Source organism: Oncorhynchus gorbuscha, unplaced genomic scaffold (genome assembly GCF_021184085.1).
Source record: "Oncorhynchus gorbuscha isolate QuinsamMale2020 ecotype Even-year unplaced genomic scaffold, OgorEven_v1.0 Un_scaffold_557, whole genome shotgun sequence".
Taxonomy (NCBI): Eukaryota; Metazoa; Chordata; class Actinopteri; order Salmoniformes; family Salmonidae; genus Oncorhynchus; species Oncorhynchus gorbuscha.
Genome location: NW_025745390.1, coordinates 489332 through 505827, shown reverse-complemented (window position 1 = coordinate 505827; position 16496 = coordinate 489332). Strand labels below are relative to the sequence as shown.

Sequence of the window (16496 nt, the reverse complement as noted above, 5' to 3'; positions counted from 1 at the left end):
GAATAAAGTATCTAGTACTCTATCATCTCTACTCCCTGAATACAGTATCTAGTACTCTATCATCTCTACTCCCTGAATACAGTATCTAGTACTCTATCATCTCTACTCTATCATCTCTACTCCCTGAATACAGTATCTAGTACTCTATCATCTCTACTCTATCATCTCTACTCCCTGAATACAGTATCTAGTACTCTATCATCTCTACTCCCTGAATAAAGTATCTAGTACTCTATCATCTCTACTCCCTGAATACAGTATCTAGTACTCTATCATCTCTACTCCCTGAATACAGTATCTAGTACTCTATCATCTCTACTCCCTGAATACAGTATCTAGTACTCTATCATCTCTACTCCCTGAATACAGTATCTAGTACTCTATCATCTCTACTCTATCATCTCTACTTTATCATCTCTCCTCTATCATCTCTACTCCCTGAATACAGTATCTAGTACTCTAACATCTAGTACTCTATCATCTCTACTCCCTGAATACAGTCTCTCCTCTATCATCTCTCCTCTATCATCTCTCTCTATCATCTCTCCTCTATCATACTCTATCATCTCTCCTCCATCTCTCCTCTACCATCTCTCCTCTATCATCTCTACACCCTGAATACAGTATCTAGTACTCTATCATCTCTACTCCCTGAATACAGTCTCTCCTCTATCATCTCTCCTCTATCATCTCTACTCTATCATCTCTCCTCTATCATCTCTCCTCTACCAACATCTCCTCTATCATCTCTACTCTATCATCTCTACACCCTGAATACAGTATCTAGTACTCTATCATCTCTACTCCCTGAATACAGTATCTAGTACTCTATCATCTCTACTCCCTGAATACAGTATCTAGTACTCTATCATCCCTACTCTATCATCTCTACTCTATCATCTCTCCTCTATCATCTCTACTCTATCATCTCTCCTCTATCATCTCTACTCCCTGAATACAGTATCTAGTACTCTATCATCTCTACTCCCTGAATACAGTATCTAGTACTCTATCATCTCTACTCCCTGAATACAGTATCTAGTACTCTATCATCTCTACTCCCTGAATACAGTATCTAGTACTCTATCATCTCTACTCCCTGAATACAGTATCTAGTACTCTATCATCTCTACTCTACCATCTCTACTCTATCATCTCTACTCCCTGAATACAGTATCTAGTACTCTATCATCTCTACTCGCTGAATACAGTATCTAGTACTCTATCATCTCTACTCCCTGAATACAGTATCTAGTACTCTATCATCCCTACTCTATCATCTCTACTCCCTGAATAAAGTATCTAGTACTCTATCATCTCTACTCCCTGAATACAGTATCTAGTACTCTATCATCTCTACTTTATCATCTCTACTCTATCATCTCTACTCCCTGAATAAAGTATCTAGTACTCTATCATCTCTACTTTATCATCTCTACTCTATCATCTCTACTTTATCATCTCTACTCTATCATCTCTACTCTATCATCTCTACTCTATCATCTCTCCTCTACCATCTCTCCTCTATCATCTCTCCTCTATCATCTCTACTCCCTGAATAAAGTATCTAGTACTCTATCATCTCTACTCCCTGAATAAAGTATCTAGTACTCTGTCATCTCTACTCTATCATCTCTCCTCTACCATCTCTCCTCTATCATCTCTCCTCTATCATCTCTACTCCCTGAATAAAGTATCTAGTACTCTATCATCTCTACTCCCTGAATAAAGTATCTAGTACTCTATCATCTCTACTCCCTGAATACAGTATCTAGTACTCTATCATCTCTACTCCCTGAATATCAGTACTCTAGTACTAGTCTATCATCTCTACTCCCTGAATACAGTATCTAGTACTCTATCATCTCTACTCTATCATCTCTACTCCCTGAATACAGTATCTAGTACTCTATCATCTCTACTCCCTGAATAAAGTATCTAGTACTCTATCATCTCTACTCCCTGAATACAGTATCTAGTACTCTATCATCTCTACTCTATCATCTCTACTCCCTGAATAAAGTATCTAGTACTCTATCATCTCTACTCTATCATCTCTCCTCTACCATCTCTCCTCTATCATCTCTCCTCTATCATCTCTACTCCCTGAATAAAGTATCTAGTACTCTATCATCTCTACTCCCTGAATACAGTATCTAGTACTCTATCATCTCTACTCCCTGAATACAGTATCTAGTACTCTATCATCTCTACTCCCTGAATACAGTATCTAGTACTCTATCATCTCTACTGTAGCTCAGTTGGTAGAGCATGGCGCTTGTAACGCCAGGGTAGTGGGTTCGATCCCCGGGACCACCCATACGTAGAATGTATGCACACATGACTGTAAGTCGCTTTGGATAAAAGCGTCTGCTAAATGGCATATATTATTATTATTATTATTATTACTCTATCATCTCTACTCCCTGAATACAGTATCTAGTACTCTATCATCTCTACTCCCTGAATAAAGTATCTAGTACTCTATCATCTCTACTCCCTGAATACAGTATCTAGTACTCTATCATCTCTACTCTATCATCTCTACTCCCTGAATACAGTATCTAGTACTCTATCATCTCTACTCTATCATCTCTACTCCCTGAATACAGTATCTAGTACTCTATCATCTCTCCTCTATCATCTCTACTCCCTGAATAAAGTATCTAGTACTCTATCATCTCTACTCCCTGAATACAGTATCTAGTACTCTATCATCTCTACTCCCTGAATACAGTATCTAGTACTCTATCATCTCTACTCTATCATCTCTACTCCCTGAATACAGTATCTAGTACTCTATCATCTCTACTCCCTGAATAAAGTATCTAGTACTCTATCATCTCTACTCCCTGAATAAAGTATCTAGTACTCTATCATCTCTACTCTATCATCTCTACTCCCTGAATACAGTATCTAGTACTCTATCATCTCTACTCTATCATCTCTACTCCCTGAATAAAGTATCTAGTACTCTATCATCTCTCCTCTATCATCTCTACTCCCTGAATAAAGTATCTAGTACTCTATCATCTCTACTCCCTGAATACAGTATCTAGTACTCTATCATCTCTACTCCCTGAATACAGTATCTAGTACTCTATCATCTCTACTCTATCATCTCTACTCCCTGAATACAGTATCTAGTACTCTATCATCTCTACTCTATCATCTCTACTCCCTGAATACAGTATCTAGTACTCTATCATCTCTACTCCCTGAATAAAGTATCTAGTACTCTATCATCTCTACTCCCTGAATACAGTATCTAGTACTCTATCATCTCTACTCCCTGAATACAGTATCTAGTACTCTATCATCTCTACTCCCTGAATACAGTATCTAGTACTCTATCATCTCTACTCCCTGAATACAGTATCTAGTACTCTATCATCTCTACTCTATCATCTCTACTTTATCATCTCTCCTCTATCATCTCTACTCCCTGAATACAGTCTCTCCTCTATCATCTCTCCTCTATCATCTCTACTCTATCATCTCTCCTCTATCATCTCTCCTCTACCATCTCTCCTCTATCATCTCTACTCTATCATCTCTACACCCTGAATACAGTATCTAGTACTCTATCATCTCTACTCCCTGAATACAGTATCTAGTACTCATCTCTACTCATCAGTATCTACTCTATCATCTCTACTCTATCATCTCTACTCTATCATCTCTCCTCTACCATCATCTCTACTCTATCATCTCTACTCTATCATCTCTACACCCTGAATACAGTATCTAGTACTCTATCATCTCTACTCCCTGAATACAGTATCTAGTACTCTATCATCTCTACTCCCTGAATACAGTATCTAGTACTCTATCATCCCTGAATACAGTATCTAGTCTATCATCTCTACTCCCTGAATACAGTATCTATCTCTATCATCTCTATCATCTCTCTACTCTATCATCTCTCCTCTATCATCTCTACTCCCTGAATACAGTATCTAGTACTCTATCATCTCTCCTCTATCATCTCTACTCTATCATCTCTACTCCTGAATCAGTATCTAGTCTCACTCCCTGAATACAGTATCTAGTACTCTATCATCTCTACTCCCTGAATACAGTATCTAGTACTCTATCATCTCTACTCCCTGAATACAGTATCTAGTACTATACCATCTCTACTCCCTGAATACAGTATCTAGTACTCTATCATCTCTACTCTATCATACTCTCATCTCTATCTATCATCTCTACTCTATATCATCTCTACTCCCTGAATACAGTATCTAGTACTCTATCATCCCTACTCTATCATCTCTACTCTACCATCTCTCCTCTATCATCTCTACTCTATCATCTCTCCTCTATCATCTCTACTCCCTGAATACAGTATCTAGTACTCTAGTACTCTCATCTCTACAATCATCTCTAGGGTCTCCCTGAATACAGTATCTAGTTATAATGACTCTATCTAATGGATCAATCTGACTAGACACACTGAATACAGTATCTAGTACTCTATCATCTCTACTGTTATAATGACCTGTTATAATGACCTGAATACAGTCTATCTAGTACTATACCACTGTGTCTCTCTACTGACCTGTTGAATACAGTATCTAGTACTCTATCATCTCTACTGTTATCTGTTATAATGACCTGAATAATGACCTGTTATAATGACCTGTTATAATGACCTGTTATAATTACCTGTTATAATGACCTGTTATATACACACACTGTGTCTAAAGGGTCTGGTACAATGACCTGTTATAGAGGGTCTGACACACTGTGTCTAACGGAGGGTCTGGTACAATGACCTGTTATAATGACCTGTTATAATGACCTGTTATATACACACTGTGTCTAACGGAGGGTACAATGACCTGTTATGACACACTGTGTCTAACGGAGGGTCAATGACCTGTTATAATGACCTGTTATAATGACCTGTTATATACACACTGTGTCTAACGGAGGGTCTGGTACAATGACCTGTTATAATGACCTGTTATAGACACACTGTGTCTAATGGAGGGTCTGGTACAATGACCTGTTATAGACACACTGTGTCTAATGGAGGGTCTGGTACAATGACCTGTTATAATTACCTGTTATAATGACCTGTATAATGACCTGTTATACACACTGTGTCTAATGGAGGGTCTGGTACAATGACCTGTTATAATGACCTGTTATAATGACCTGTTATATACACACTGTGTCTAACGGAGGGTCTGGTACAATGACCTGTTATAATGACCTGTTATAATGACCTGTTATATGACACTGTTACTGTGTCTAATGGAGGGTCTGGTACAATGACCTGTTATAAATGTTATAATGACCTGACACACTGTGTTAATAGAGGGTCTGGTACAATGACTGTGTCTAATGGAGGGTCTGGTACAATGACCTGTTATAATGACCTGTTATAATGACCTGTTATTATATACACACTGTGTCTAATGGAACAATGGTTATAGACACACTGGTCTGGTACAATGACCTGTTATAATGACCTGTTATAATGACCTGTTATATACACACTGTGTCTAATGGAGGGTCTGGTACAATGACCTGTTATAATGACCTGTACAATGACCTGTTATACACACTGTGTCTAATGGAGGGTCTGGTACAATGACCTGTTATAATGACCTGTTATAATGACCTGTTATATACACACTGTGTCTAATGGAGGGTCTGGAATGACTGTTATAATGACCTGTTATAATGGTTATACCATGCTAAACCCTGTGAGACACACTGTGTCTAATGGAGGGTCTGGTACAATGACCTGTTATAATGACTGTTATAATGAGACTGTGTCTAATGGAGGGTCTGGTACAATGACCTGTTATAACACCTGTGTCTAATGGAGGGTCTGGTACAATGAGTTATAGACTGTGTATAATGGAGGGTCTGTTACATGACCTGTTATAATGACCTGTTATAGATTGGTACCTGTGTCTAATGAGGGTCTGTTATAATGACCTGTTATAATGACCTGTTATAATGACCTGTTATATACACACTGTGTCTAATGGAGTACAATGACCTGTTATAATGACTGTTATATACACTGATTGGTACCTGTTATAATGCTGTTAAACCCTGTCTAATGGAGGGTCTGGTACAATGACCTGTTATAATGACCTGTTATAATGAGGAAGACATATAGATTGGTACCATGATAAACCCTGTAAGGAGAGAGAGAGGAAGACATATAGATTGGTACCATGATAAACCCTGTAATGAGGAGAGATGGAGATGGAAGACATATAGATTGGTACCATGATAAACCCTGTAAGGAGAGAGAGGAACACATATAGATTGGGTCATTTGACACTGCACATTTAACTTTCCTTTGATTGGTTGTGATGAGTTGTGTTCCTTTGATTGGTTGTGATGAGTTGTGTTCCACCAATCCGAGCTGTGTGTTCTGTTGGTAACTGACCTCTCTGTGTTGTGTCTCTCCAGGAGACCATGAGGGAGAAGATCTACACCCCTCTGACAGTAGAGAGTGCTGTAGACGCCAGGTAGGACCCACAGATAATACACCCTAACTTCACTACAACTCCCAGCATGCACCCTAACTTCACTACAACTCCCAGATACACCCTAACTTCACTACAACTCCCAGATACACCCTAACTTCACTACAACTCCCAGCATGCACTCTAACTTCACTACAACTCCCAGCATGCACCCTAACTTCACTACAACTCCCAGATACACCCTAACTTCACTACAACTCCCAGCATGCACTCTTCAGCGTGCTGTAGACGCCAGGTAGGAACCACAGATAATACACTCTAACTTCACTACAACTCCCAGCATGCACTATTCAGCGTGCTGTAGACGCCAGGTAGGAACCACAGATAATACACTCTAACTTCACTACAACTCCCAGCATGCACTCTTCAGCGTGCTGTAGACGCCAGGTAGGAACCACAGATAATACACCCTAACTTCACTACAACTCCCAGCATGCACTCTTCAGCGTGCTGTAGACGCCAGGTAGGAACCACAGATAATACACTCTAACTTCACTACAACTCCCAGCATGCACTATTCAGCGTGCTGTAGACGCCAGGTAGGAACCACAGATAATACACTCTAACTTCACTACAACTCCCAGCATGCACTCTTCAGCGTGCTGTAGACGCCAGGTAGGAACCACAGATAATACACCCTAACTTCACTACAACTCCCAGCATGCACTCTTCAGCGTGCTGTAGACGCCAGGTAGGAACCACAGATAATACACTCTAACTTCACTACAACTCCCAGATACACCCTAACTTCACTACAACTCCCAGCATGCACTCTTCAGCGTGCTGTAGACGCCAGGTAGGAACCACAGATAATACACTCTAACTTCACTACAACTCCCAGCATGCACTATTCAGCGTGCTGTAGACGCCAGGTAGGAACCACAGATAATACACTCTAACTTCACTACAACTCCCAGCATGCACTCTTCAGCGTGCTGTAGACGCCAGGTAGGAACCACAGATAATACACCCTAACTTCACTACAACTCCCAGCATGCACTCTTCAGCGTGCTGTAGACGCCAGGTAGGAACCACAGATAATACACCCTAACTTCACTACAACTCCCAGCATGCACTCTAACTTCACTACAACTCCCAGATACACCCTAACTTCACTACAACTCCCAGCATGCACTCTAACTTCACTACAACTCCCAGATACACCCTAACTTCACTACAACTCCCAGATACACCCTAACTTCACTACAACTCCCAGCATGCACTCTAACTTCACTACAACTCCCAGATACACCCTAACTTCACTACAACTCCCAGCATGCACTCTTCAGCGTGCTGTAGACGCCAGGTAGGAACCACAGATAATACACCCTAACTTCACTACAACTCCCAGCATGCACCCTAACTTCACTACAACTCCCAGATACACCCTAACTTCACTACAACTCCCAGCATGCACTCTAACTTCACTACAACTCCCAGATATACCCTAACTTCACTACAACTCCCAGCATGCACTCTTCAGCGTGCTGTAGACGCCAGGTAGGAACCACAGATAATACACCCTAACTTCACTACAACTCCCAGCATGCACTCTTCAGCGTGCTGTAGACACCAGGTAGGACCCACAGATAATACACCCTAACTTCACTACAACTCCCAGCATGCACTCTAACTTCACTACAACTCCCAGCATGCACTCTAACTTCACTACAACTCCCAGATACACCCTAACTTCACTACAACTCCCAGCATGCACTCTTCAGCGTGCTGTAGACGCCAGGTAGGAACCACAGATAATACACTCTAACTTCACTACAACTCCCAGCATGCACTCTTCAGCGTGCTGTAGACGCCAGGTAGGAACCACAGATAATACACCCTAACTTCACTACAACTCCCAGCATGCACTCTACCTTCACTACAACTCCCAGATACACCCTAACTTCACTACAACTCCCAGCATGCACTCTTCAGCGTGCTGTAGACGCCAGGTAGGAACCACAGATAATACACCCTAACTTCACTACAACTCCCAGCATGCACTATTCTGCATGCTGTAGACATGCCACTTGTTAATCTGTCTGTCTGTCTGTCTGTCTGTCTCTCTGTCTCTCTGTCTCTCTCTCTGTCTGTCTGTCTGTCTGTCTGTCTGTCTGTCTGTCTGTCTGTCTGTCTGTCTGTCTGTCTGTCTGTCTGTCTGTCTGTCTGTCTGTCTGTCTGTCTGTCTGTCTGTCTGTCTGTCTGTCTGTCTGTCTCCTGCTCCAGAGATGCTGTTGCCAAGATCCTGTACTCTCTGTTGTTCCACTGGCTGACTGAGAGGATTAATGGACAGGTGTATCCTCGACATCACGCACTGTCAATATCTGTGCTGGATATATATGGCTTTGAGGTACTCCACTTTATCCTTCCCTCCACCTCTCTCCCTCTGTCTGTCCCTCCACCTCTCTCCCTCTGTCTGTCCCTCCACCTCTCTCCCTCTGTCCCTCCACCTCTCTCTCCCTCTGTCTGTCCCTCCATCTCTCTCTCCCTCTGTCTGTTCCTCCACCTCTCTCCCTCTGTCCCTCCACCTCTCTCCCTCTGTCTGTCCCTCCATCTCTCTCTCCCTCTGTCTGTCCCTCCACCTCTCTCCCTCTGTCTGTCCCTCCACCTCTCTCCCTCTGTCTGTCCCTCCATCTCTCTCCCTCTGTCTGTCCCTCCATCTCTCTCCCTCTGTCTGTCCCTCCACCTCTCTCCCTCTGTCCCTCCATCTCTCTCTCCCTCTGTCTGTCCCTCCACCTCTCTCTCTCTCCCTCTGTCCCTCCATCTCTCTCCCTCTGTCTGTCACTCCATCTCTCTCTCTCTCCCTCTGTCCCTCCATCTCTCTCTCCCTCTGTCTGTCCCTCCACCTCTCTCTCCCTCTGTCTGTCACTCCATCTCTCTCCCTCTGTCTGTCCCTCCACCTCTCTCCCTCTGTCCCTCCATCTCTCTCTCCCTCTGTCCCTCCATCTCTCTCTCCCTCTGTCTGTCCCTCCACCTCTCTCCCTCTGTCCCTCCATCTCTCTCTCCCTCTGTCTGTCCCTCCACCTCTCTCCCTCTGTCTGTCCCTCCATCTCTCTCTCCCTCTGTCTGTCCCTCCACCTCTCTCTCCCTCTGTCTGTCCCTCCATCTCTCTCTCCCTCTGTCTGTCACTCCATCTCTCTCTCTCTCTCCCTCTGTCCCTCCATCTCTCTCCCTCTGTCTGTCACTCCATCTCTCTCTCTCTCCCTCTGTCTGTCCCTCCATCTCTCTCTCCCTCTGTCTGTCCCTCCACCTCTCTCCCTCTGTCTGTCCCTCCATCTCTCTCTCCCTCTGTCTGTCCCTCCACCTCTCTCCCTCTGTCTGTCCCTCCACCTCTCTCCCTCTGTCTGTCACTCCATCTCTCTCCCTCTGTCTGTCCCTCCACCTCTCTCCCTCTGTCCCTCCATCTCTCTCTCCCTCTGTCTGTCCCTCCACCTCTCTCTCCCTCTCCCTCTGTCTGTCCCTCCATCTCTCTCTCCCTCTGTCTGTCCCTCCACCTCTCTCCCTCTGTCTGTCCCTCCACCTCTCTCCCTCTGTCCCTCCACCTCTCTCTCCCTCTCCCTCCGTCTGTCCCTCCATCTCTCTCCCTCTGTCTGTCCCTCCATCTCTCTCTCCCTCTGTCTGTCCCTCCACCTCTCTCTCCCCCTGTCTGTCCCTCCATCTCTCTCTCCCTCTGTCTGTCCATCTATCTATCTCTCCTCTGTCTGTCTGTCTGTCTGTCTGTCCCTCCCTCCCTCCCTCCCTCCCTCCCTCCCTCCCTCCCTCCCTCCCTCCCTCCCTCCCTCCCTCCCTCCCTCCCTCCCTGCCTAGTTAAATAAAGGTTAAATTATTATAATATATATATATTTTTAAATATATTACTTTACCTTGCTAATTACTTAATTAACTCAGGAACACATGGGTGTGGAAGCATCTGCTTTCAATATACCTTGTATCCCTCATTAACTTGTGTTTCCATTATTCTGTCAGTTAGCTGTATCCAACCCAGTATCTCTGTCTCCTCCAGGACCTTCAACATCTCTGTCATTATTCTGTCAGTTAGCTGTATCCAACCCAGTATCTCTGTCTCCTCCAGGACCTGTCCTTCAACAGCTTTGAGCAGCTGTGTATTAACTATGCTAATGAGTACCTGCAGTTCTTCTTCAATAGGATCGTCTTCAGACAGGAGCAGGTGAGAGTTCTTATGCGTTATTATGCGCTATGAAGCCTGTATGAAGCCTGTATGAAGCCTGTATGAAGCCTTATGAAGCCTTATGAAGCCCGTATGAAGCCTGTATGAAGCCTTATGAAGCCTGTATGAAGCCTTATGAAGCCTTATGAAGCCTTATGAAGCCTGTATGAAGCCTTATGAAGCCTTATGAAGCCCGTATGAAGCCTGTATGAAGCCTATTTGACATCTGCCTGTCAGGAGAAGTACGGCAGGGAGCAGATCCTCTGGCAGGATGTCCTGTTATAATTGTTGGGATGCATTATGAAGCCTTATGAAGCCTTATGAAGCCCGTATGAAGCCTTATGATCCTTCTGTAGCTCAGTTGGTAGAGCATGGCGCTTGTAACGCCAGGGTAGTGGGTTCGATCCCCGGGACCACCCATACGTAGAATGTATGCACACATGACTGTAAGTCGCTTTGGATAAAAGCGTCTGCTAAATGGCATATATTATTATATTATATTATTATATTATTATTATATTATTATATATTATTATGAAGCCTTATGAAGCGTTATGAAGCATTATGAAGCCTTATGAAGCCCGTATGAAGCCTTATGAAGCGTTATGAAGCCTTATGAAGCCTTATGAAGCCTGTATGAAGCCTTATGAAGCCTTATGAAGCCCGTATGAAGCCTTATGAAGCCTTATGAAGCCCTAGGAAGCAGTAGGAAGCCTTACGAAGCCTTATGAAGCCTTATGAAGCCTGTATGAAGCCTTATGAAGCCTTATGAAGCCTGTATGATGCCTGTATGAAGCCTTATGAAGCCTTAAGAAGCTGTATCAAGCCTTACGAAGCCCTTATGTGGTGTGTTATTTTACATTAACATGTTGGTCATTTAGCAGACGTTCTTATCCAGAGAGACTTACAGTTACTGCGTTCAGCTGAAGATAGCTAGGTGATTGCTAGGTGGGACAACCACATATCACAGGCACAGAATGCAAATTGTCTGGGTAGCAATCTGTTCAGGAGTCTTATGGCCTGGGGGTAGAAGCTGTTCAGGAGTCTTATGGCCTGGGGGTAGAAGCTGTTCAGGAGTCTTATGGCCTGGGGGTAGAAGCTGTTCAGGAGTCTTATGGCTTGGGGGTAGAAGCTGTTCAGGAGTCTTATGGCCTGGGGGTAGAAGCTGTTCAGGAGTCTTATGGCTTGGGAGTAGAATCTGTTCAGGAGTCTTATGGCTTGGGGGTAGAAGCTGTTCATGAGTCTTATGGCCTGGGGGTAGAAGCTGTTCAGGAGTCTTATGGCTTGGGGGTAGAAGCTGTTCAGGAGTCTTATGGCTTGGAGGTAGAAGCTGTTCAGGAGTCTTATGGCTTGGGGGTAGAAGCTGTTCAGGAGTCTTATGGCCTGGGGGTAGAAGCTGTTCAGGAGTTTTATGGCCTGGGGGTAGAAGCTGTTCAGGAGTATTATGGCTTGGGGGTAGAAGCTGTTCAGGAGTCTTATGGCTGGAAGCTCTCAACTTGCTCCACTACATGCTGCCCCGTTGATGAGAATGGGGGCGTGCTCGGTCCTCCTTTTCCTGTAGTCCACAATCATCTGCTTAATCTTGATTACGTTGAGGGAGAGGTTGTTATTCTGGCACCAAACGGCCAGGTCTCTGACCTCCTCCCTATAGGCTGTCTCGTCGTTGTCTGTGATCAGGCCTACCACTGTTGTGGCATCGGCAAACTTAATGATAGTGTTGGAGTTGTGCCTGGCCATGCAGTCATGAGTGAACAGGGAGTAAAGGAGGGGACTGAGCATGCACCCCTGAGGGGCCCCTGTGTTTAGGATCAGCATGGCAGATGTGTTGTTACCTACCCTTACCACCTTGGGCGGCCCGTCAGGAAGTCCAGGATTCCAGTTGCAGAGGGAGGTGTTTAGTCCCAGGGTTCTTAGCTTAGTGATGAGCTTTGAGGGCACTATGGTGTTGAACGCTGAGCTGAAGTCAATGAATAGCATTCTCACATAGGTGTTCCTTTTGTCCAGGTGGGAAAGGGCAGTGTGGAGTGCAATAGGGATTGCATCATCTGTTGATCTGTGTCACTGGGCAGTTCCTCGGCTGTGCTTCCCTTTGTAGTCTGTAATAGCTTGCAAGCCCTGCCACATAAGACGAGCGTCGGAGCCGGTGTCGTACGATTCAATCTTAGTCCTGTATTGACGCTTTGCCTGTTTGATGGTTCGTCGCAGGGCATAACAGGATTTATTATAAGCTTCCGGGTTACAGTCCCACTCCTTGAAACTCCTCTAGCCTTTAACTCAGTGCGGATGTTGCCTGTAATCCATGGCTTCTGGTTGGGGTATGTACGCATGGTCACTGTGAGGACGATGTCATCAATGCACTGATAAACCCAGTGACTCATGTGGTGTACTCCTCAATGCCATCGGATGAATCACAGATCATATTCCAGTCTGAGCAAAACTGTCATGCAGGTGAATGAGGACCCAAAAGCGACTTGGCGAAAACAGAGTATTTAATCCAGAATAAACTTTACAAAACAAAAAGCATAATACTACACGTAAAGACGAGAACAGACTGGAGACTTGATCGAGAACTGCAGGTTGCCTCGGGAAGGCACTTGAACCTAGCAGACTCAGACACCTGCTCACCACGCAGCATCTGAGGGAAACACGACACGACAGGGCAAAACATAGACACAGCACGGTGAATTATAGATGAGGATCCGACAGGGCAGGTACGGGAAACAAGGAGAGAAATAGGGACTCTAATCAGGGAAAAGGATCGGGAACAGGTGTGGGAAGACTAAATGATGATTAGGGGAATAGGAACAGCTGGGAGCAGGAACGGAACGATAGAGAGAAGAGAGAGCGAGAGAGTGAGAGAGGGAGGGGGAGAGAGAGGGATAGAAAGAGGGAAAGAACCTAATAAGACCAGCAGAGGGAAACGAATAGAATGGGAAGCACAGGGACAAGACATGATAATAAATGACAAAACATGACAGTACCCCCCACTCACCGAGCGCCTCCTGGCGCACTCGAGGAGGAATCCTGGCGGCAACGGAGGAAATCATCAATGAGTGAACGGTCCAGCACGTCCCGAGACGGAACCCAACTCCTCTCCTCAGGACCGTAACCCTCCCAATCCACTAAGTATTGGTGACCCCGTCCCGAGAACGCATGTCCATGATCTTATGTACCTTGTAAATAGGTGCGCTCTCGACAAGGACGGGAGGGGGAGGGAAGACGAACGGGGGTGCGAAGAAAGGGCTTAACACAGGAGACATGGAAGACAGGATGGACGCGACGAAGATGTCGCGGAAGAAGCAGTCGCACAGCGACAGGATTGACGACCTGGGAGACACGGAACGGACCAATGAACCGCGGAGTCAACTTACGAGAAGCTGTCGTAAGAGGAAGGTTGCGAGTGGAAAGCCACACTCTCTGGCCGCAACAATACCTAGGACTCTTAATCCTGCGTTTATTGGCGGCTCTCACAGTCTGTGCCCTGTAGCGGCAAAGTGCAGACCTCACCCTCCTCCAGGTGCGCTCACAACGTTGGACAAACGCTTGAGCGGAGGGAACGCTGGACTCGGCAAGCTGGGAAGAGAATAGAGGAGGCTGGTAACCCAGACAACTCTGAAACGGAGATAACCCGGTAGCAGACGAAGGAAGCGAGTTGTGAGCGTATTCTGCCCAGGGGAGCTGTTCTGCCCAAGACGCAGGGTTTCTGAAAGAAAGGCTGCGTAGTATGCGACCAATCGTCTGATTGGCCCTCTCTGCTTGACCGTTAGACTGGGGATGAAACCCGGAAGAGAGACTGACGGACGCACCAATCAAACGACAGAACTCCCTCCAAAACTGTGACGTGAATTGCGGGCCTCTGTCTGAAACGGCGTCTAACGGGAGGCCATGAATTCTGAACACATTCTCGATAATGATTTGTGCCTTCTCCTTAGCGGAAGGAAGTTTAGCGAGGGGAATGAAATGTGCCGCCTTAGAGAACCTATCGACAACCGTAAGAATCACAGTCTTCCCCGCAGACAAAGGCAGACCGGTAATGAAGTCTAGGGCGATGTGAGACCATGGTCGAGAAGGAATGGGGAGCGGTCTGAGACGACCGGCAGGAGGAGAGTTACCCGACTTAGTCTGCGCGCAGTCCGAACAAGCAGCCACGAAACGGCGCGTGTCACGCTCCTGAGTCGGCCACCAAAATCGCTGGCGAATAGACGCAAGAGTGCCTCGAACACCGGGATGACCAGCTAACTTGGCAGAGTGAGCCCACTGAAGAACAGCCAGACGAGTGGAAACAGGAACGAAAAGGAGGTTACTAGGACAAGCGCGCGGCGACGCAGTGTGCGTGAGTGCTTGCTTAACCTGTCTTTCAATTCCCCAGACTGTCAACCCGACAACACGCCCATAAGGAAGAATCCCCTCGGGATCAGTAGAAGCCACAGAAGAACTAAACAGACGGGATAAGGCATCAGGCTTGGTGTTTTTGCTACCCGGACGGTAAGAAATCACAAACTCGAAACGAGCGAAAAACAACGCCCAACGAGCTTGACGGGCATTAAGTCGTTTGGCAGAACGGATGTACTCAAGGTTCTTATGGTCTGTCCAAACGACAAAAGGAACGGTCGCCCCCTCCAACCACTGTCGCCATTCGCCTAGGGCTAAGCGGATGGCGAGCAGTTCGCGGTTACCCACATCATAGTTGCGCTCAGATGGCGACAGGCGATGAGAAAAATAAGCGCAAGGATGAACCTTATCGTCAGACTGGAAGCGCTGGGATAGAATGGCTCCCACGCCTACCTCTGAAGCGTCAACCTCGACAATGAATTGTCTAGTGACGTCAGGAGTAACGAGGATAGGAGCGGACGTAAAACGTTCTTTTAGAAGATCAAAAGCTCCCTGGGCGGAACCGGACCACTTAAAACACGTCTTGACAGAAGTAAGAGCTGTGAGAGGGGCAGCAACTTGACCGAAATTACGAATGAAACGCCGATAGAAATTAGCGAAACCTAAAAAGCGCTGCAACTCGACACGTGACCTTGGAACGGGCCAATCACTGACAGCTTGGACCTTAGCGGAATCCATCTGAATGCCTTCAGCGGAAATAACGGAACCGAGAAAAGTAACGGAGGAGACATGAAAAGAGCACTCCGAGCTCTCTCTCTAGAGTATGTGTTGGGTTGGAGAGAGAACACAATCTCACACTGGGTGAGAAAGGAGCGGCACTCAGTGGGCTGCCCGGAGTAGCAAGGTGGGTTATTAACCCTAGGTTCTGGAGGCTCGGCAGGCCAGGAAGTAACAGGTGGCACGAGACGAAGACTCTGGAACTGTCCAGAGAGGTCGGAAACCTGAGCGGCCAGGCTCTCCACGGCATGGCGAGCAGCAGACAATTCCTGCTCGTGTCTGCCGAGCATGGCTCCTTGGATCTCGACGGCAGTGTTACGAGCGTCTGTAGTCGCTGGGTCCATTCCTCGTTCGGATCCTTCTGTCATGCTGGTGAATGAGGACCCAAAAGCGACTTGGCGAAAACAGAGTATTTAATCCAGAATAAACTTTACAAAACAAAAAGCATAATACTACACGTAAAGACGAGAACAGACTGGAGACTTGATCGAGAACTGCAGGTTGCCTCGGGAAGGCACTTGAACCTAGCAGACTCAGACACCTGCTCACCACGCAGCATCTGAGGGAAACACGACACGACAGGGCAAAACATAGACACAGCACGGTGAATTATAGATGAGGATCCGACAGGGCAGGTACGGGAAACAAGGAGAGAAATAGGGACTCTAATCAGGGAAAAGGATCGGGAACAGGTGTGG

At 45.8% G+C, this 16496-nt stretch overlaps 1 protein-coding gene across 4 annotated transcripts in view; it reads left to right on the top strand.

The window, feature by feature from the left end:
* The window catches only part of myo15aa (myosin XVAa), a 207366-nt gene that overhangs the window by 15618 nt on the left and 175252 nt on the right, over window positions 1–16496 (top strand). For all 4 annotated transcript variants that reach the window (XM_046334016.1, XM_046334015.1, XM_046334014.1 and 1 more), the window contains exons 5-7: window positions 6445–6503; window positions 8748–8871; window positions 10594–10689. In XM_046334016.1, coding sequence (XP_046189972.1) covers window positions 6445–6503; window positions 8748–8871; window positions 10594–10689 — 279 coding nt within the window. The remainder of the gene's footprint in view (window positions 1–6444; window positions 6504–8747; window positions 8872–10593; window positions 10690–16496) is intronic.